This window comes from Perca flavescens, chromosome 15 (genome assembly GCF_004354835.1).
Source record: "Perca flavescens isolate YP-PL-M2 chromosome 15, PFLA_1.0, whole genome shotgun sequence".
Taxonomy (NCBI): domain Eukaryota; kingdom Metazoa; phylum Chordata; class Actinopteri; order Perciformes; family Percidae; genus Perca; species Perca flavescens.
The window spans coordinates 28,570,462-28,593,213 of record NC_041345.1 but is presented as its reverse complement, the minus strand read 5'-3'; the positions used below and the strand labels follow the sequence as shown (position 1 = coordinate 28,593,213).

General features: G+C 42.5%; 1 protein-coding gene across 2 annotated transcripts; it reads left to right on the top strand.

Moving 5' to 3' along the window:
- The first annotated feature begins 825 nt into the window (after nucleotides 1-825).
- LOC114569983 (cytosolic phospholipase A2 gamma) lies at nucleotides 826-22,615 on the top strand. Of its 2 annotated transcripts, XM_028600165.1 has the most exons (13): nucleotides 826-974; nucleotides 2,057-2,167; nucleotides 4,501-4,643; nucleotides 5,296-5,482; nucleotides 6,111-6,216; nucleotides 11,175-11,315; nucleotides 11,867-11,932; nucleotides 12,042-12,188; nucleotides 12,424-12,570; nucleotides 12,677-12,760; nucleotides 14,390-14,544; nucleotides 18,729-18,900; nucleotides 22,267-22,615. In XM_028600165.1, exons 1-13 carry the CDS (start codon nucleotides 864-866, stop codon nucleotides 22,437-22,439), a joined length of 1,743 nt encoding a protein of 580 aa, XP_028455966.1. In that variant the 5' UTR covers nucleotides 826-863; the 3' UTR covers nucleotides 22,440-22,615. The 2 variants fall into 2 exon arrangements, with proteins under 2 accessions (XP_028455966.1, XP_028455967.1); XM_028600166.1 differs by lacking the exon at nucleotides 11,867-11,932.
- The last annotated feature ends 137 nt before the right edge of the window (nucleotides 22,616-22,752 follow it).

Here is a 22,752-nt window from a genome sequence, read left to right as displayed (position 1 = left end):
CAAAAAAGGTTATGTATGCAAGCTTTAAGCCGCCCTCCACGTTATTGTAACCCCAGTTTATTTTTCAACATTTTATACAATATACTGTATGTAGAAGGGGGTCCCTGCTCCATCTCTCTTTCAGTTAAGGGGTCATTACATTGAAGACCCCTGGGCTACACAACTGTGTGAGTCGATTTGAAAGGTTCGCCACTTTACTCGAACCAAAGTTCAAAACACCTGTTGATGTCTGTCTTCTTTAGTTTATTGGCTATTTAGGTTTTTCCTGGCACACGTCACACATTTTGCACTTACTGCAATTTAGCCCTTTAAATTTTTTTGAAAAGTACTGGGTGGACTATAATCTGTCAAATGTTTGTGCATGATCAAAGTTCTTTGATCATGCATGTGGTCTCTATACACTGTTCTTTGGTGAGGACTTGGTCTCGGTTTAGGTGGTCTCGACTACAACACTGCTCAACCCATTCAGCCTCTATTTTCTTATGCAAAACAGTTATTTTGTATGTATTTGTTTCTTTAATTATTGTTTATTTCATATTAATGTTCAATATGTTTGTTCATGTTTGTTCACCAAGGCAAATTCCACGTAAGTGTAACCTATTGTGGCAAGATACTGAGTATGACATAAAAAGTCTATTTTGATGTTGTATATGACTCAGGGGAGTTAAAGGAAGAAGCCATTTAAGAGCCAGCATCTGTTCAGAGAAATGTAACTGCAGAGAAGTCCCATGAAGGCAGGATTTCATTAAACCCTGAGGGGCTGTTACCATTCCAGAACATGAAGACAGGAAATACTTTTTCAGGCTCAGGGATTTGCATCTTGCTTGTGGATTTCAGTAGTGCTGGCAAAAGCAGTGGACAACATGGAGACTGGAAATACCTTTTCGGGCTCAGGGATTTGCCTTTTGCTTGTGATTTCAGTAGTGCTGGCAAAAGCAGTGGACAACACGGAGGGGAATACAACCGCTTCTGAGGTGAGAGATGCAAGGCAAAGGTTTTAGGTTGTATTGTAGTAGCAGGATGCGTATAATCAACTGTCTCTGTCAATGTCTCTTGTCAATTACTCCATATCAGGTTTCCCTACGCTGAGACCACGTTTGTCCAGGCATTTTTAGAACAAACTGTTCACAAAAACAATCATCTAAACGGCGTTCTAAGAACTACGATTGATCCTAGTTCTTGCTTTGCGGAAACGATACAAAGGGGGGTCTTAGAACTATTAAAAAGGTTTCTCAGGCCAAAAATGTCTTTTGTCTATGAGGTACAGGGGCATACTTACAAAAAAGAATTTAAAAACGTTAAAAATAATTGCTTAGGCATTTGGCTATACACTTTTAATGACTGCCATGGCAACAAGTTGTGGTGTTAATTCTTTCTTTGGAAGATGTTAAAATGTGCATTTTCATGTAAATTCACTAGGAGGAAAACTGCTTCTGTTTATTTGTTATTTTTGGGGGCTTTTCCGCCTTTAATTTGACAGGACAGCTAGGTGAGAAAAGGAGGAGGGGAGACATGCAGGGAATTGTCACAGGTCGGATTTGAACCCTGGACCTCTGCTTCGAGGCATAAACCTCTCAGTATACGCGCGCCTGCTCTACCCACTAAGCCAACCTGGCCACAAACTGCTTCTGTTTAAACAAAAAAATTGAAACGGAAGCTGTTTTATAAGGCAGAAGATTTTATTTTGCCACAGCACACGACTAAATTAAAGCATGTTTCATCAATATGTATAATAGTGTAACACATTGGATCTTTGAGGCAGATTCAACTCTGGGATAAAATTAATTTTTCTTGGTTGTTTCAAGAGATGCATAAATATTTGTGTATTTAGTTTTTCACTTTTTTTATTGTATATTGTTTCACTGTTGGGTATTCTATTTAATTATCTGTGCTTTGTGGTCTGATTTCATTTAATGTTCTGCAGATTTTTTTTATCTTGATTTTCCCATGTGAAACACTCTGTTTTAAAGGTGCCTTGTGAATAATGTGTAATATTATTTACTAGTATTATTACCTATTCAGTCTGATTGAGTTAGCTGTCTTTGATCATCCCCAGAAAGCCATCCGTCAGTCCCAGTCTCTGTGTGCTGGGGAACAGGACTATGTTCACCAGAGGAAACGAGTAGTTCTGGAGTCCCTCAGCAGCCTGGGAATCAACTGTACTATAGTAAGAAAGAATACCTCTCACACTTCAGGAAAGACAATTTCTTTTTGTCTGTCTCTTTTCTTTCTTTAAAGAATTTTTTTGTTTTGTTAAGGAATGTATTTCCGGACATTGCCATTGTCTTGGCCAAGCTTAAAGGTCCTATGACATGGTCCCCTAATACTGTATCTGAAGTCTCTTTTATATAGGCCTTAGTGGTCCCCTAATACTGTATCTGAAGTCTCTTTTATATAGACCTTAGTGGTCCCCTAATAGTGTATCTGAAGTCTCTTTTATATAGGCCTTAGTGGTCCCCTAATACTGTATCTGAAGTCTCTTTTATATAGACCTTAGTGGTCCCCTAATACTGTATCTGAAGTCTCTTTTATATAGGCCTTAGTGGTCCCCTAATACTGTATCTGAAGTCTCTTTTATATAGACCTTAGTGGTCCCCTAATACTGTATCTGAAGTCTCTTTTATATAGGCCTTAGTGGTCCCCTAATACTGTATCTGAAGTCTCTTTTATATAGGCCTTAGTGGTCCCCTAATACTGTATCTGAAGTCTCTTTTATATAGACCTTAGTGGTCCCCTAATACTGTATCTGAAGTCTCTTTTATATAGACCTTAGTGGTCCCCTAATACTGTATCTGAAGTCTCTTTCCTGAAATTCAGCCTTGGTGCAGAATTACAGCCACTAGAGCCAGTCCCACAATGAGCTTTCCTTAGGATGTGCCATTTCTGTGTCTGTAGCTTTAAATGCTATTGAGGAGGAGAGAGGGGGAGCAAGATGGAGGGTGGGGGTGAGGCCTTGACCAACTGCCATGCTTCGCTTATTTTCAAGCCATGATGTCTCTCTCTCTCTCATGGGCTGGCCAAATTCTCTGTGCGGGCAAAGCAGAGAAAGGGGAGGTAACCTTTCCCCTTATGACATCATAAAGGGAAGATGCCAGATTGGCCCATCGGAGCTTTCATTTTCTCAAAGGCAGAGCAGGATACCCAGGGCTACAACATTTTAGTCACCTAAAAATATCTTGTTCAATGTACAAGCACCTTGCCAACCAAGCTAGCACTAGCATTAGTTGGTAACTTCAGGGAAAATTTGCAATTTCTTTTGTACAGCACATGCAGATGAATGTCGCCAGCACTCAGGGGTCCGTGTTTACCCGCTGGCCAAACTCGGCTGGATAACTCTCTTCAGCTTGTTGAAATTTCGGCAACTTTCCCTCTTTAGCGTTTAGCTTAGTGCAGCACCATTGCAACCGTAGACACCACTGGTTTAGCAACTTCATCCTCCCCAGCTTCACCCCTCATTCAAAAATCGTCAGATACGGTCATGTCTGGTTTCAAAAATTTAAGATGGCCATGGCCAAATTTGAGGCTTCAAAATATTAGTCCACAAAACAATGGGTGGTGTCATGGCTGCAACATTTTTTATGCATAACAACCACAAATAACCTCAACAATGAAATATGTCAAATAATGAATAATAAACTTTACTTTTCTCTGTCGCCCCGGACTGCAGGAAGGGCTCACTTTGCTCCGGTGGGTAGGCTAGGTCCAGGTTCTTCATCCGGTCTCCTATCTCTTCCATATCTTCAGTAATCTGCCCGCGCCAACAGTCCTAGATCCTTGTGCGAGTTCAGACTGTGGTCCCTCTTTTGTCCTTCTTAATGCCTCTAGTGACACTCTCCGTACCTCCTTTCGATTTGCCTCCTTCTTGCCTTCTGTGAAGCGCTCCTCGCCTTCCGTATGCTGTTCCTTTCTTTCCTGGACTTGTTCCAGGTCCTCCTCATCACTGGAGGGTTATCATCCGCATTAGTATTCTCCTCCCTCTCACTCACTTCGTCTTCGGCCTCTTTAAAGGTGCCATAGATAAGATTGCAAAGGGACTTAGCCAAAAAATCCCAAAACTGTCTCCTAAGCCCCTCACCCCCCACAATGGAGAATGAATGTGTGTGCATGAGCAGTGATTGACACGAAGAAGGCGATGCAATATGCATCGCCTTCTTCGTTGTATTGCTCCTGTGAACTTTCAAAATGTCCTTTTATTGTTACCCTTTCACCCACCATAAATTAGAGCGCATCATGGGGGGAAGAGCAATCTTCTTCTTCCCTGTGGCCACCATCCCATCATCACGTCATGCTTTAATCGTCTTCTTTATTATGGCCTTCTATATTAAACAACTTTGTAACAACAATATTGAATAATATCTGATGTGAAACATGTGCTTTGGTATGTCACAGTTAAGTCTATTTTGTATTACTGTGAGGGCATATATATACATACATACATACATACATACATACATACATTCTCCTATAGGCCAGTTAACCCTCTCTCCATGTTTCCACAAGGATTCGGTTCCCCACATCGCTCTGTTGGCATCAGGAGGGGGTCAGAGGGCAGCTGTGGGTCTGGTCGGTTCCCTCTATCAGATGGAAAAGGAACATCTGTTGGACACACTGCTCTACCTGGGATCAGTATCTGGGTCAACATGGTAACAATAACACTTACACACTTAAACACAAGTTTGTGTATGAATGAGAGCTGAACAGGTGGACAGGCCAGAACACAGGGCAGAACAAAACGATTGGATTCAATTCTGAGGTTTATTTTACAGCATTTCTGCTTCACTGTGAAGAAAGTACAGCGAAACATCCTCCAACATTTAACCGTGCGGTCATACTGTAGATGCCGTCTACCACTTAAACAAATAGCACTACAGCTCTGGTGGTAGGGACATATACCCCTCAGGATGGGAGAAAACCTGCTCTGGTGTATTGGCATTTCTTTGGTGACTCTGCAAAATAGCCTCAGGAAGGAACTTGTTTTGGTGGAACATGGTTACGTTCAAAAATTGTTTTAGTCGTGCAGAGATCTGAGGAGCAGTTAACCATAGCCCTCATAAATCCACCGGAGTTTAAAATGCCAGTACAAAGAAAGCGGAAAGTGACGGACATCCGGCGGAATTTCAGGCGGCACTGGAGCAACCCCGAAAGTGAAACTTTGTCGATATAGACGACTCAATGCATGAGATAGAGTTGTGATACAAGCAGCACATCTTGGAATTTCAATTTTACAACTTTGATCAGTTTTTCTCCAAGACAGTTTCTTTTGACCTATGTGTACCTATGTGTCCCCAGTGATAGGTCCATGTCCTCCATCTACAATGACCCACAGTGGAGCAACAACCTGGACACAGCGGTGTCCAGGCTGTCAGGCCCTGGGGTTCCGCTGGAGGAAGCTTTGGCCTGGTTGGGTGAGAGGGCAAAGGAGGAGCATTTCTCTCTCAGCGATGTCTGGGGGGTTTTGACCTCTGCTGGGATCATGAAAGAGGTACCTGGGCCAACACACACACACACTTTTACTCTTATTATGTCCCATTTAAGATAAAATAAGAGATAAGGTAGACTTTAGTACCAGAACAGCATGAAAACCAAGGCACTCTTGCGGAACAGAGGCCTTCTTCAGATAGATACTTTATTAATTTCCAAGGGAACCCTAAAGAAGGTCTGTGTGCCGTATTTTTTACCTTTTGCAATGCATTAGCCGCATAAATAAAGGCTTTTTAAATATTTTATTCAACAAGCGTGCCTTGGTTTTCATGCTGTTCTGGTAGTAACAGATTGGATTACCCCTTGTTAGACTTTTTTCCAACCACCACCAAAAAGAAGCACTCCTTTTCTCTGTCTTCCCCCATAAGATAGACTTTATTCATCCCACATTGGGGACATTCAGAATAAGGAAAATACACATTAAATAGAAATAGAATAGAAAAAATATGTATAAAAATATAGGGAAAAAAAAGAATAAGAATAGTATTTACACTATAAACACTTCTATTACTGTATATGCAGAGAGACACACACGCAGATATACAGATGAGATGCATTTGAAACGCAGCACACTATATTACGGAGATTGTATGTGTAGTCCTTCACAGAAACATCTTGTGTTTTATTAGATGGACCTACGGCGTCTTTCAGATGAGGCCAGCAGAAATGCCACCAACCCTTACCCCATCTACAGCGCCATAGAGAAGCACTGCTACTCACACGGGCCCATACAAGGTACACCTACATATGTCACTGTACTGTTCTCTTTATGTGTTTGCTTCCAAGGGTTAACATAAATAAACAGCCAGCCAAACTCCTTTTCAAAAGAGCCAGGAAGTGAGCGTTCTTGCTCCTTTATTGACTTCTGTACAACAAGATGGCACAGTTGAATCGGTGTAAAACTAGAAAAAAGGAAGATAAAAAAGGATAACTAAACACATGTCCAGCCAAATAACAGGTAAGTATGTTCAGCGTAAAGTAAGGTAAGCACTATACTGTGTATTACACAAACATTAACTTTGCAGGCTTCAGAACATCATAGCATTTAAATCGTACAAACTCTGATATATTTCCATAAAAGAAACATCAATATAGTCTGTTAAACATGTAAAGGGAAATAAATGCTTACAGTCATTGCTTTCTGAAGGATAAACGTGGAGGATTGCTCAGGATTCTACTTCAAGCATTAAGCAAATGCAGCCATGCCACTCCCATTGTTGACAGGTCTCTTAATTCTACTTTCTGTTTCCTGTTTCCTCACTAGATTTTCATTTCAGAATAAAAGCTCAACACTACTTTGTATACTTAACAATAAAAGCATATTTAAACGGTCAATTTAGTGTCTCTTTTACTACAAACATCTAAACATCTTTGGGCAGAACACTCCCCGTCTGGCATTCAGTGATGCCACTGGAAACTTAATCATAAATTGAATCTCAACTGTTGCCTGGCAAAAGCAAGACAACTTCCGAAATGGGCCTTAAGAATGTCTTCACTTTGCCTTTTGATGTTGTTCTGACCTCTAACTTGCAGACCTTCCCATCACTGCTTGGAATTACAGTAGTGACGAGACCCAATGGCCATTCGTTGCGAGGTAACTGACTCTGTTTGAGAAGCACAATGTCTCCAACTTGCAAGTTCCGACGCTGTATGCCACTTCCGTCTTGGTTGGAGAGTATGGAGGTATTCAGTTCTCCATCTGGCCCAGAACTCATTTGCTAGTGCCCGCACTTGTCTCCAATGACACTTGAAAAGATCCTTTTCACTGAAACTACGGGCTGGAGCAGAAACACCTGGTTTTTGGGTTAAAAGCATTGCAGGAGTCAATAGCGTCGGCGAAGCAGGATCAGAGGAGACAGGGACTAATGGTCTCGCATTGACTATAGCAGACACTTCTGCCATCAGAGTACAGAGCACTTCATGAGTCAGGAGAGTATGTTTAGTTCGCAGCAACATGGAGTCAAGTATCTTCCGAGTTACGCCAATCATGCATTCCCATGCACCTCGCATATGAGATGCATGAGGGGGGTTGAACTTCCATGTACAACCTTTGTCATGAAGGTACTTTCCGATGTTCACTTGGCTTGGATTGTCTCGTCCCATACCCAGTTCCGAACTTGCTCCGACAAAGTTCGTACCTTGATCCGTTCTTAGCTGCTTCGCTGGTCCTCTAACAGCAAAAAACCTCCGCAGAGCATTGATGCAACTTGCTGTGTCCAGGGATTCTATAACTTCTATATGCACAGCTCGAGTGCTCATGCATGTAAAAAGAATAGCCCACCGCTTACTTTGAGCCACACCGCCCCGGGTGCGTCGGGTGATCACATTCCAGGGACCAAAAACATCTGTACAATGTACAACAATAATGTAGGACTGAACCTATCAATCTTTTGCCAGCAACTATCCACAGCCCAGCAGCCCTGATTGCGCCCTCTGTGAATTGTTGCCCTTGGTGTTCCACCTTTGTGTGGTAATGGCTCACCAGTAGTTTTGTAACATGGCTTTGTTTTGGTAGAATGATTGGTTTTTTTTTCCTCAGAGTTAATTGATGCATGTCTTAGACGGCCCCCAATCCGCAGGAGACCATCACACATGAAAGGGTCAAGATCCAAGATTGCACTTGATTTTGAGATTGGTCTGTTTCCTTTTAGTGCAGAATACTCTTCAGGAAAGGCATCTCTCTGGACAGATTTTAATATGGCCAACTTCGCTACAGACAGCTCTTCTGGGGTACAAAGTTCGTTACACCGATGCCATCCTTTACAGATGCCCGATGAATCTGCCCTGTATGAACGACTTTGGTGGACCAAATAAGAAATTGCTCTCAGCAAAGATTCCCAGGTGGAAAAGCGCTGGAACCGTTCTGGGGTAAGCTGAACTTCACTTATGTGAGTGACAAAGGTGGTCAGCTGAGGTCTCACATCCACGTCTGTTTCAGGATCCACCAGCTCGAATGACTTGTCTGCTTCGGATTGATGGATTTTATAAAGAAACTCTGGACCTGTAAACCACATGGTGTCCGTGAGCCGAGATGCAGAGACAGATCTGGTAGCTAAATCAGCTGGGTTTTGATCTGTAGGCACGTAGTGCCACTGTTGAGGAGAAGTTGTCCGGCGTATACGATGAACACGATTATGAACGTAAACAAAGAAACGCTTATTGTCATTGTGTATATATCCAAGGACCACTCTACTGTCACAGTAAAACTTCACGCATTAGGCTTGTGGTCAAGTTCAGCAAGGATTAGTTCCGCCATCTCAACTGCCAGCACAGCACCGCAAAGTTCAAGTCGAGGGATAGTGGGCTCTGGTTGAGGAGCTAGCTTTGCCTTTCCAAGCACAAAGCCGACTCTACACTGTCCATCTGTTAAGATGACCCTCAGGTAAGCCACTGCTCCTATGGCCCAGTTCGAGGCATCAGAAAACAGGCATAACTCTGTGTATGTGGCACTGGAAAGGGACTGCTGGATGTATGAGCGGTGAAGATGAAGGTGACTCAGATCCTGTAGGGATTTTTCCCATGCTTCCCACCTTTTGAACTTGTCTGCAGGAAGTTCTGTATCCCATTCTGGAACATCGACAGAAAGTTCTCTCGCAAGTGCTCTCCCCTGAATGGTCACTGGTGCAACTAAGCCTAACGGGTCAAAGAGGCTATTGATGGTAGAAAGCACTCCACGTCTGGTAAACGGCTTGTTGCTGACTGCTACTTTGAATGTAAAAGTATCAGAGTCAATGTCCCAGCACAACCCAAGACTTCTCTGCACAGGTAGAGCTTCATCACCAAGGCTCAAGTACGGAACATTAACTTTGCAGGCTTCAGAACATCATAGCATTTAAATCGTACAAACTCTGATACATTTCCATAAAAGAAACATCAATATAGTCTGTTAAACATGTAAAGGGAAATAAATGCTTACAGCCATTGCTTTCTGAAGGATAAACGTGGAGGATTGCTCAGGATTCTACTTCAAGCATTAAGCAAATGCAGCCATGCCACTGCCATTGTTGACAGGTCTCTTAATTCTACTTCCTGTTTCCTGTTTCCACCCTAGATTTTCATTTCAGAATAAAAGCTCAACACTACTTTGTATACTTAACAATAAAAGCATATTTAAACAGTCAATTTAGTGTCTCTTTTACTACAAACATCTAAACATCTTTGGGCAGAACAGTCACATTAGCACCTTAGTAGTCTTACATAGCCAGACCTATCTGTGGAGTAAGGTCTGGTTACACCACGTATACATTCTAGGATAGGAAAAAAAAATGCCCTGGGTTGTTCGCGTTTCTTTAAACCAATCACAATCGTCTTGGGTGGCGCTGAGCTCCGGACGCCACAACGGTGGCTCTGCAAAAAAGTCTCGGGAAGGAACTTGTTTTGGTGGAACATTTGCAACCCGCAAAAGAAAACGCCACATACAATATTAAATGAAGTTAACTGTTCACACAATACAGTACAGTTAACGTGAGCTATTCAAATGAGCTGGATACATAGTTAAATGTCAGCTGCTCTTACTAGTGTATTCGCCAAAGCCGGTCTACGGAAAGCCTTTCCACTCCCTATTCAGCCCCATTGTACCGAATTTGGTTGCAGTTCCACCATAGTTCCACTGGGGGTGATCGCGGTCCAGTGCAAAATGAATGGGACTCTATGGAGCTGGACGGCTAAATGTGTCTCTTTCGCCTGATTGTCGTTGAACAATCTCAGATTTGATTGTAGGTTTTGTAAGTTCAGCATAGATTATAGATCAAAAGTTGAATGAACGAGTACTATCTCCCTTGCCCAGGGACCACAGATGTAAATTAGCTGTATAGCTAACTCTGGTACAGGGCCTGAACTGTGCATGGTCCCTGACAAATAAACTAATAAAATACCCCAAAAAAAATACTAATGTCCTTTTGATTTCTTACAGGTTGAGTCGTTGTTGCCCATAACACGCTAACATTCTGCTAATGAATGCTGATTGGTCAGTGAAGGACTGATTACGATCGGAGATCCCGCTTGACGGCATCCAAAGCAGAGCCTGAATGTCAGAGTGAATATTTTGACATGGTCTTTAAAACATTAGCAAACCTCTTTCTAGCAGGTGTATTGACAGGGAGAGCCTAACCTGTCAGCTGTGTTGTCGATGCCTTGAGAGAAAAGGAAGCGACTCAGAGCTTGCCGTAAAGCAGTATTTCTTGCCGTACGATGTGTATGACGTCATTGACATTTTAAAAGGCTTTATTGAACAAAAAAGCCACTTTAAAAAAAATCTAACTCCCAGCAGTCTGTATTTTCTTAGCCTCCCCTTTTGAATGCAACATTCAAATTACTAGACAAAAAATTATATCCTGAGAAAAGTGGATTTTGAGGGGTATAGCTCCATGCAGTCCCATTCATTCTGCACTGGCCTGTGAGCACCCCCTATATGGAACTCTGGTGGAACTGCAACCAGTTCAGAAGCCGGAAGTAACGAGAGAGTGGAACTTCTTCCTATATTATAAATTCTTTGGTATCGCCGTGTGTAATTTGACCACAACAATCCCAACAATTGGTCCCAAAACGTCCCAGTTACAGGGTATAAGCCGTAAACATATTCTTTGTAAATCACTACAATCATTCCCCGAAAGAACCAAGCAGGTCTGCCTTATTGCCCCATACACATTTTAATGACTTATTGCAAGTGTAAACAGACTTACTCTCTCTTTCAGGGAAATGGTTCGAGGTGAGCCCGCACGAGGCTGGTTTCACAGAGTTGGGACTTTTCATCTCAACATCTCTCCTGGGCAGCACATTTCAGAACGGAGAGCTGCTGGAGGAGAAGCCAGAGATGGACATGGTCAAACTACAAGGTGTGTGTTCACAGAGCAGTATGGACTCACAGTTACTAAACAGTAGGCCTACAATAAAAAATATGGTGTTTTTTGAAAATTAAATCACATAAACCTTTTCTGGTACAACCTCTAAATACAATTATGCATAGCATAATATGAGTTCTTTAAGGCTGCATCAGTCAATATTTGTATATCAACGATAGTTCAAATGAGTATTTATATTGTGAAAGGAGTCACTTTAGTAACAAACCCAAAGAGAATTATCACCCAACTCTGTAGTTTCCCTCAGCTCGAAAGAGCATTTTAGCCTCTTTTAGCTTATTTTTTTGTTTTTTTCCTCACTCACTAACCTTGTTTTCGTCCACAAAAGGCAGAGTATTTTCAGCGAACAAGCTCTGATGAACCCACTGTAACTCTTCCTGCTCAGCACCAAACAGCAGACACACAAAGTTAGCAACTAGCTGCCTGGTGAACATAATGAAACATTTAGCAGCTAAAGAGCAGCTATTTATTTATGTTGTTATTATTTTTATTAAAACTGTGCGTGTGTGTGCACTGAAACCGTGCAGGTTTTCTAGGTTGTGCGTTGGCTCATGAGGAGACAATCAAAGACCTCATCCCTCCCTGGCTGAATGGTAATCACAGTTTGACATTGTCATACATAGGCCTACTTTAAATGTATTTTTTTTTTGAAGCGGCAGAGATAAATCTCTTCCGTGTGTGTTATTCTTTTTTTTTCTTCAGTGCCTGGACAGATAGACAGTGCTGCTGAAGACTACCTGCGTGTGTACAATGCTCTTAATAAACTTGTAGGCCTGACCAGAAGCACCATAAAGGATCCTACCGCTCTGTCCGAACTGGACAAGTTGCAGGAAATACTAGAAGATAGAGGTAATAATAAAGATGATGCACAGATGATTTACCAAAAAAAAAATCACTATTAAATCCAATTGTTTTGGTAGCAGCAAGCTACTTCCCAGGATTGTAGCTACTGATGGCCAGAAAGTAATGCCATCAATGTTTACATTTTCTTCCCTTTTCAACTCTTTTGTGTCTGTGCTGAAATAATGACGCAGCAAATGTGTTATTAAAATGACAGAGTCCTTTAGATTCTTATCTTTTCCAGACATGCTAAATCATAATAAGTCAGTGTGGCTGGAGTCCAAGAGTTCGGAGGAAAGAAAAAATCTTTCTGGCCAGTGGAGTCTGGAGCTGATGGCGGCGGTACAGACCTGGAGCCAAAGTCTGGAGGACGGAGCTTTCAAAACACATGGTCAGTGTATGGCAAATAAATAGTCAGACTGGTATGAACAGACCTATTTTATTTCAATGAGATGTAAACACGCCTATGTAATTCTTTTCAATGTGTTTTTCCCCAGTCTCTCTGCTTACTAAGCAGGTACTACCCATGATTATGAAATGGGAATGGGGAACTACCGGGAACTTCCTCTACCAATACCAAGGTGAGAAGACAGACCTCTTTAGCAATAGTGGCAGTTAACTTAGTAATTTAGTAGCTTAGTAAAAAACATTATGTTGTCTATCTTAAAAAAAAAAAGGAATAGTTTGACATTTTGGATAATACGCTTACCATATTGTCTTGAATAATGGCCGGGGGTGTGGTCGACACAAACAAATGAAGGCTGGCCCCCAAATATTGGCCGAGGACAAAAACTAAAGAGGTATTAACTCTCCTTTTGCATATCTAGTGTAAAGAGCCATTACCCGTCCCACCGCCAACTTTTGGTCACAAAACAACTAGTCTTTATCCTTCTCTTTCCACTTCCGGGATTGTTCCGGTGCTGCAGGAAATTCCGCCGGATGCATGTATTTTCCATTTCCTTCCGCTTTCATGGTGTTGGAATTTTAAACTCCGATGGATTTCTGAGGACTATGGTTAACTGCTCCTTAGATCTCTGCAGGCTAAATCCAGACAGCTAGCTAGACTATCTGTCCAATCTGAGTTTACTCTCGCTATTTTAGAGCGGCTCTGTGCAGAGTTTAGCACCGCCCATGACGATTGTGATTGGTTTAAAGAAATGCCAATAAGCTAGAGCACATTTTCCTTCCATCCCGGAATGCTATAGAGAGCCGAAGTCACGCCCCTTCCGGTGGACCTCATGGGACCTTAATTCGGAAAAAATATGAACGAGAGTCAATGGAGAGATAATAAATAATTTTTGATCCTGTTTGAACTGAGCCATGGATTACAAATATGATGTTCGTCAATTTAAAAGATAATTTTTCAACCGAAGAAAGTCCGTTAGCCGTAGGTTTGTCATATCACCACTTAGTTTTGTTTAAAACCGCTTCTACATCTCCCGTCTCACGCAATTTACGTCACCTAGCTTGATGCTCGGCTTGCTCGCTAGCTAACTAGCTAGCTTAGCTCTGTTCCACAACACATGTAACGTTATCTTACCTGATGTGTTTTTTCCAGTGACGTGTTTTCAGCAGATAAGCAAAAGAAGAACCGAGATCCTTTGCTAATTAGAGTAACGTTACATCCCCGGTACGATACACACAGACATTGTAGCTTCAGCGAGACGTCATCCGTGCGACTTTGAAGTGTGTAGTCTTTCTAATTACGTATTTTCACAGTCTTTTACTTCAACAGTTTAACAACAAACCGAGACTTTCTTCGGTTGAAAAATGATCTTCTAAATTGACAAACATCATATTTGTAATCTCAATTCAAACGGTAAAAAAAAAAAATTATTATCTCTCCATTGACTCTCGTTCATATTTTTTTCCGAAAGATAGGTCCCATTATCCGGAAATAGAAGAGCGTGACTTCAGCTCTCTGTGGAGTAGCCAGACCCTCCTTCAGCGCACTTTGGAGGAGGGTCTGGCAAAGCGAGACTACAAAACAACTGACAATAGTTTTTTTAGATTGCAAATTAGATGCTTGTTAGAGTGCACACAATCACCTCAAGTGATCAAAACGGTTCGTCACAAGGTAATTTATTTATTTTATTTTTTTCACAAATTCCAGCACTCAGTAATTGGCAAATGCAAAAACAATAATGAAGAAAAATAGTAGATAAGTTAAAACAAGCTTGCCTAAAGTTTTAACGTCTGTTGCTGGGCAGATTCCACGGTTCCACCTTACCTCCGCTCTACTGAGAGATTCCACCTGACAGACGCCGGTCTGCTGATTAACGTAGGATACCCTTCATTCCTGGGAGAAAAGAGAGACATCGACCTCATCATTGCACCGGAGTACAGCGCCGGAAACATGTTTGAGGTACAGTGTGTGTGTTTGTGTGTGTGTTTGGCCATGTTTCCATCCAACACTTTCAGCATATAGTACTTTTAGAACTGTACGTAACCCGTACAGACACGTACCTAAACATTAGATCTGTTCCGCCTTTCCACCACAGACGACACCCCTAAATGTAGGCGAGTTGTTACCGGATGGTTAGAGCCATGGATAGCCATGCGTTGAAAAAAAAACAGTATTTCCTATTCATCGACGATGCAGGTGAACGTCTGCACCAATGGTGGACTGTAGTGTTTCTAGCTCCACCTTTTGTCAGGGATTGTGCAGGCTTGGGCCCAAAATGCAGAGCGTAAAGGTGAAGAGGCAGCGGGAAGTTTTTTGAAGGTTAAGTGATATAAATAGAAATGGCCTACAAACTAAAGGTGTCCTGAAAATGGCCAGCCTGGTCTCACAGAATTCCGTGAAGTTATCTTGAATTGTTAACAGCTCATTACGTGGTGGTGGCACGGAATGTGTGAAAATTCTGAGTGTCCACCACGGAAAACAATGCCAATGTAAAGTCAATGAGAAGATGACGTAGCATTATGAGCGACTACGGTAGTGAGTAGTATGTAAGGCCAAAATTCCGCGTAAGGAGGTTGGTTGGGGTGGTGGATGGGTCAAACACAGGACTTTCACCCAGGAGACCGGGGTTTGTGTCCCACATGTCACGTTTCCTAAAGTCGCTTCCTTCTTTTCCTAAACCCAAGCGTCCCGTTCTTCTCGTGTGTGACGGAACCGTAAGCCCACCCATGACCTTTTCCTTAACTTAAGGGGCCGTGTTTATTTAACGGAATTCTTTTGTGTGCCCATCACGGACTTTTCGGCGATCCGTGTTCATTTCACAGAATTCTTCCGTGGGCCCATCACTGAATGTTTTGCGATTCCGTGAATATGCCACAGATTTTGAGTTAAGGGGCCGTGTTCCTTGCACGGAATTCTGTGAGATCAGGTTGAAATGGCAGGTACAAACTTGCAAAAGACAGTCAAACTAAAACCAATACTCCAGTAAAACAAGCATAAACCAACCACATAGGGGAAAGGCGCAGGAAAAGACACATGGAATGATGACGTTCGGACAACAGACCAAGAAAGCACAGATGCTAAATACACAAGTTAACAAGGGTGAAACACGGGACCGATGACATGAGGGCTGAGGAACAGGTGGAACACATTAGGGCGGGGTGGACAATCACAGAGGCAAACAGGAAAACACGAGGCAGGAAGCTGTGTTTGAAACCGTTCCCTATCACAGAAATAGTGCACTATATAGTGTGTTAGCAATTTTGTAGTGGTGTTTGAATTCTCCGCAGTTAATTTCATTGACTATATAATCCACTATAAAATACCCACAATGCACTACTAATTTGAGTGTACATACGATTTACCCTACATTTTACTCCGGTATACTACAATGCAACACTGGTGTGTTTTTTTTGTTTCGTTTTTTTTACATGAAGCTGGGCGGCGCACGCCTACGTCACACAAATAACCGCATCTACTGAGGCAAGTCACGCAGCGATGTGTTTTCAGTGAGCGTCCGATATCTCGTTTGTTCGTTCCCTATATAGTATTTAATAAACACTATATAAGCAACGTGAAATCATGACTTCACGTAAACATACACGCCACTGTCCTAAAGCCAAGTGGCGTGTTATCTGTACGCATTTTGAGCTATCCACGTGTATATCTATTGAGGCTACGGTTGGTTTTAATGTCACACGCGGAGTAAAAGAAAACCGCTTGGGATTAGGAAAAAGAAGAACTGGGTCAGGTTTAGGAAAAGAAAACGTAGTAAGGAAACAACACACGCGGAAAATGAAAAAAAAAAAATCACACGTGGAACGTGATCCCCGCTCTCCTGGGTGAAAGTCCTGTGTTTTGCTCATCCACCACCCCGACCAACCTCCCTACGCGGATTTTCGCCCTTTCATACTACTCGCTACGGCGTCAATTCACACGGCAACGCAAGGTAATGTAAGTCAATGGAGGCCAAATGGCGTTGATAAACACGCTGAAAAGCGAGTGTGCGTCTTTATAACCACAGCAATAACGGCATACCAATTGGTGTGTCATACATACGCCACTTCATGAGATCAGTCTGATATAGGGAATAGTGAGTGAGTGAGGGAGCGGTTTTGAACACAGTTAGAGAGAAACAGACACTACAAAGTAAAACAGGAAACTGAAGCATAAAAACACACACATGGTAAACCACAGAGAATACAGAAACACATGAGACGGTAAACAACAAAGAAACAGGGAACCAACCCAATAAAACAGGAAAACACTACAACCGAAAACCACAACCATGACCCCTTTTAGTATCGGACCAGTGTGCTAGGTACCTCAACAGAGAGGTAACGAAAAAAGAATGGAGCCATTCTTTCAGTACCGTCTACTAACTTTTGACAATGGAAATGCCAAAATAACCATTCTAACGTGTAACGAACTGAACCGAACTGGACTGCTAGGAGGAAACAAGGCTTTTCAGTCTGCTTGAACCCTGGATCGAAACTAACTGATAATGCCGGCAGTATAATACCATAAACTGTATGGCCCTTTGACTGCAACGCAATCAAACCATTGACCCATTGTTTAATAACTATTAGTAATCTATTTATCATGGAAGGTAATTTCCTTTACTAGACTTAATGCAACCTAGTCTACGGTACATTTAAGATGCTTTAATGCAAACCTCTTCACTCCAGTCTCCCAACACCCTGGCCCTTCCCTTTGAGAGTATTCGGCTAAAGTTAAACAAACTTTTCATTTACCTTCAGCCAAACTCAAGTTTCATCTGAAAGATTACCCTGCTCCTTTAGTAAACGTAGGCTCAAAAGGATGTGCTGGATACTTCCTTCCTATAGGTCCTTTGTTTTATGGTTGGTTCCGACTTTCTAAACCTTTTTGAACAATAGAACTAGCCTGGTTGACACCAGACCCTTCTCAGTTGTAACTGAGAGTGGGTCTGGGCAAGGTTCATTCACATTTCCAAAGGGGCGCCACCAACGGACGCCGCTCAAATGCCTCTGGGCGCAATTGGATAGTCCTTCAACCAATCAGGACCAACGATCTGGGTGACGTAGCGGCGACAGCAGCATCAATGGGTTGCTGCCGAAGCGGTGGCCGTCATGTTGAATGTAAACAAAAGACTGCTTGCCTTCGCTGCGCTATCGTCATCGTGTAAAGCCCGCCTCAACGGTTGTGATTGGTGCCTCGATATGGAAAAATTGGAAATGGGCTTGAATGGGCTCTTGGCCAGAGTGACTTGCAGAGCAAATCTCAAATTTGCCTGAAGTTCGTCAGGGTTTTCCCAGGCTACAATGGAACCATTATCTTTCAAGGAGTGATTTAAATGTAATCTGGAGAAAATGGACCCACAGCCCGCTGCTCTGAAGCCTGGCATCAGCACAAGCACCTGGAACTCCCAGGCAGAAAGCATGTTTAGTTACATTGGTTTCTCTGTGCCGTTGTTTTTCACGTAGAACCGGGCTGGTTTAAGTTAATGGACGTTATAGAGGTCCACTAAAACAAAGCGCTAAAGTTAGCTAATGTCAGCCATCAGGGCTAACGTTAGCTGACGGCTGTGACCGACAACGGCACTGAGAAACAGACTCACTTGCGGTTTGGGAGTTCCAGGTGAAGTCTTGAAAGCCGCCGGCGTAGATGTACAGTAAAGCCAGAAGCCGTCAGTAAGCACCGTGCAAGGAGATGGGGGGGGCTACTCTGTGTTTTTCCGTGCTGGTCGGCGTTCTTCTTGAGCACTTAGTGGCAGTCTAGAACATTTGTAACGTTAGGCGTATATACTGCCCCCGTCAGTTCCGGAAGGATTGCATCTCCAGGTACCTACGGCACTGTAGTAAAATGACCATCAAGTTTTCAGAATTTTGGTACAGAGTTGGTTCCAAAGTACCGGTTCTCGTGACATCCCTAGTGCAATGTATGTTCCAGCTTTGTGTACATGTAATTTAACTGACTGATCAGTATCACCTTGTCTCGTTCCTGCACATATAGATATCCCCCCTAACCCTTAGTAAGATCCTAATACTTAACCTTTTATAAAAGTATGCCAAATAATACAGTGGTACCTGCCTAACTCAGGTATGATTTATTGCAAACGAGCATGAAAGCAGTGAAACATTATGACCCTCTTACTCCCTTCACAGACTCTGACTCTTGCCAGAGACTACGCAGCCGAGGTGAAGAAGCCTTTCCCAGAGATAGACGTCAAAATCCTGGAGGAGAGAGACTGGCCAAAGGGCTGCTACGTGTTGGAGGGAAAAGAGAAGGAACCCACCATTGTTTACATGCCGCTCTTCAACAGACACAACTGCAAAGGTCTGTTATACACACACACACACACACATGCAGATTTCATGACTTTTCTTCTCAGAAGCAGAACTGCTCTGAAGGCAAAACATAGACTGTAAAAAATAATGGACGTGGCTTGCCGGCTCCATTAAACCTGCATTCTATTTAATTTCCAGCAGGGGGCAACTCCACTGGTTGCAAAAATAAGTCTGTTTCTAGTCTATGGGGAAATGACCCGTACTTCTCACTTGATTCATATCCTCAGTAAACATTTTCATAATGAGTTTACTCGCTACTTTCAGTAAGTAGGTTCAAAATTACTTTGGTTTAACAGCGCTCTCCTGGGTGATATACCTGTGTTTGTTTCACCCATCCCTCCCTACGCAGACTTTCTTGCTCGTTCTACCACCTCACCTGACTTACTAGGACCAGTAGAGGCCACTATAAACGTAAATATGGGTCGTAATAAGCTGCTTGTACAAACAATCTATGGGAGTGTTTTTCAGGGGAGGACAGTCTCCTTTAGATAGTCTGGAAAGGCCACAGAGGCAACACATTCTCACTCCCATCGCGTAAAACATGGAAGCTTGGTCAGGTGCCTTTGGCGTTGTTATTGGTGCTAAAAGTCTCCTTTAGCGTCAGATCTAAACACACTTTATCTAAACTCATTGGGTCGGGACTATTGGCGTCACTTTTGACACAGTTAGGTTTAGGAAAAGATTGTGGGTGGGCTTATAAAAGGTACGTTTCTGTGACATGCAGGACAAGAACGGGACAGTTGGAGCGTCTGTCTCTTTAATCCCTCCTCCCGAAAAAGTCTGCTCTGATTGGCCAGCGCGCTTGCTGGAAACTCCGGACCCTCCGCTCCGTGCTTCACTGGAATGCGTAGCTCCTATGGCGCCATTTTGATGCTAACAAGTGATCACCGACCGTTAGCTTTCCATTGACTCTCATTCATTTTGACGTCACTTTGACAGCGAATAACTTTACATCTGAAGCGTTTAAAGACTCTATTTGTCCATTGTTTATTTCTAAAGAAACACAACAATGTATAAAAGGCTCCATTACCTTGTACCTCACGTTATGGCTCCGTAGCAGACGTTTTCGTAAAAATAGGCTAACGATTGTGTCATAACCAAGCAACTTACTGTCGCATAGTAGAGGAATTACCGTATAGTACAGAAGAAGCTCGCAGGCAGTTTGGACTTACATTAGCTGTTTAGGTTTAATTACTGATGTTAACTAGCATTTTAGTTAGCAATAATTAGCCTGTGCCTATGTTATCTCCTTACATATACCTACGCTCTCGGTCTCTGTAAGACTGGGAATGATTGAGATTTCTCAGTTGGAGGCTGCGCAGTAACGTTAGCGCTCACCGAAAAAGTGCTTCTAATATCCTTCACTGGTCTCCGTCCAGAGCAACGGGGTCTGTCGGTCCAGTTTATATATGTCAATGGTTTCACTAAATGAAGCTGGACCTACTGCAACGGAGTATATAGCAGGACATTTTACCGTGAAAAATCACCAATAAAGGCTTCTAAACCAAATATTACACAACCGGACGTGTCCCAGCAGTAATGTGACCGCAATTTGAGGAGAAATTACCAGCATTGGCCGAGATTACAGCTATGTTGCGTCAGCATGTAGCTACTTAATAGTTAGAAGTACGTTAACGTTAGATTGTAGTGGCGCGAAGCAGCACTTTCTACCGTCAAAAATCGCAGATAAAGGCTTCTGAACCAAACACTACCCAATCGGACATATTTTGGCAGTAATTGGGGAGAATTTATCAACATTGGCAGCCCAGATGACATTGTTTACTACTGTTAGCCATGTAGCTAGCTACTTTAGTTAGCAATTGACACTTAATAGAATGTAGCAGCAATTTCTACAGTCAAAAATCACAGATTAAGGCAAAATACTAAGCAAATACTACTAACAGAAAATGTTTCAGGAGTAATGGGACCCGGAATTGGGGAGAATTTAAAGACAATGGCAGCCAAGGGGACTGGCACTGGCAGTTTCATGCAACAATGTGAACACCGCAGTGGCTTAAAAAAAAACACTCCAGTCCTGCCTACTTGGAGCAGGTGACCAATCATAGAAGGCCGGCTTAGAGTAGAAGGCCGAGAGTAGAAAAAACTGTTGAAACCGGAGCGTTCAGAATAGTTGAATCTGAATGTTTTAGCTCACAGGGATTCGTCTAAAAAACATTTACCTCATTATTTCAAGTGTTGGTTTAACGTGAAAATCCAACATTATAACATTGTAGATATGACAGAAAACACGGAAAAGCATATGTGACCTTTAAGTTCAGAAAAAAAGGTTGTGGTTTGGGTTAAAGTGATGGTTCGGAGTAATTTCACCCTAGGGTCCTTTGCACCATGACCTCGAGCCAAACACCCCCCCAAGAAGCTTTTTTCACCTGGGTCAAACATTGGGAGAGTTAGCGTAGAGTAGCGTTATCAGCTGAATAGCTTAGCGCAGGGGCTAATGGATCCAGTGATGTATCTCGTAAGTTACCCCACTAATAATGCCCGAAATGATACCAAACTTCTACACTAGTACAAATAGGTTATAAAACGATGGATTGTAAAGTTTGTAAGTACACCAGAAGTTTATGTAAATAACACTTGCCTGTTGGCTTCTTGTTTCTGTTGCTGCTGTTGTTACTGTGCTTAGGGCCGTCTACAAATTACAACACCGAAAAGAGATGCATCAAAAATATTTATTAATTTAGTGATTAAATAAGGTAGTGTCTCCAACACAACAGCATTTACTTAAAAAAAAAAAGTTAATTAATAAATATTTTTGTTGAATCTCTTTTCGGTGTTGTAATTTGTAGATGTCCCTATGCACTCTTATTGACCGGTAGTAACAACAGCAGCAGCAGCTGCAGCAGAGATGAGAAGCCAACAGGCAAGTGTTATTTACATACACTTCTGGTGTACTGACAAACTTTACAATCCATCGTTTTATAACCTATTTGTACTAGTGTAGAAGTTTGGTATCATTTCGGGCATTATTAGTGGGGTAACTTACGAGATACATCACTGGATCCATTAGCGCCTGCACTAAGCTATTCAGCTTATAACGCTAACCCTCCCAATGTTCGACCCAGGTGAAAAAAGCTTCTAGGGGGGGTGTTTGGCTCGAGGTCATGGTGCAAAGGACCCTAGGGTGAAATTACTCCGAACCATCACTTTAAAATCAGACGCTATTTTTACTTTGTTTCTAGTTACGCACCTGCTGCAGAACGTGACATGGCTCTGTTTGTTTTCCGTAAAAAAGTTTTAAAAAGACATAGTACTTAGTGAAAGTCCTGTGTGTGTGTTTGACCTATGCACCAACCCGCCAACCAGAGCCTGAACAGGTCTTTACTGTTTTCTGTAGATGCAGCGGAGTTCAACGCAAAGATGGAGGAGTTCTCCACCTTCCAGCGTCCCTACAGCCAGGAGAAGATTGAGTTTGTGTTGGAGACGGCGAAAGCCAACATAAAGACCAACAAGGAAACTCTGCTGCAGGAGATCAAGAAGGCTGTTCTCCGCCGACACAACAAGGTGTAGGGTGTGGGGTAGGACACACCGGAATCTCACATCTTGGTACAGCGTGTGATCTCTGGGCTCAGTGTGTCTGTGTGTCTGAGCCTGTGTGAATTAGGGATAGACGGACTATCGGCAATGGCTGTTTTTGGCAGTTTGCAGATTATCTGTATCTGCGTTTTATTTGCCTGGTAACTGATAAAATTAATGAATTAAAAAGTGCGCTACTTTGGCTCGGCTACAGCTCTGTGTCTGTCCCTCTGCTTCAGTTTCACTCAGCACTGAGTCTGATATATATAGACATATATAGACATTTTATTCATTTTATGTTATGTTG

Bases quoted from the DNA above. Each gene is read 5' to 3' on its own strand.
- LOC114569983 (XM_028600165.1), top strand. From the start codon at position 864: ATGGAGACTGGAAATACCTTTTCGGGCTCAGGGATTTGCCTTTTGCTT. The intron at 12,571-12,676 runs GTCAGTGTATGG...GTTTTTCCCCAG, and splicing joins CGGAGCTTTCAAAACACATG to TCTCTCTGCTTACTAAGCAG. The intron at 18,901-22,266 runs GTCTGTTATACA...TGTTTTCTGTAG, and splicing joins CAACAGACACAACTGCAAAG to ATGCAGCGGAGTTCAACGCA.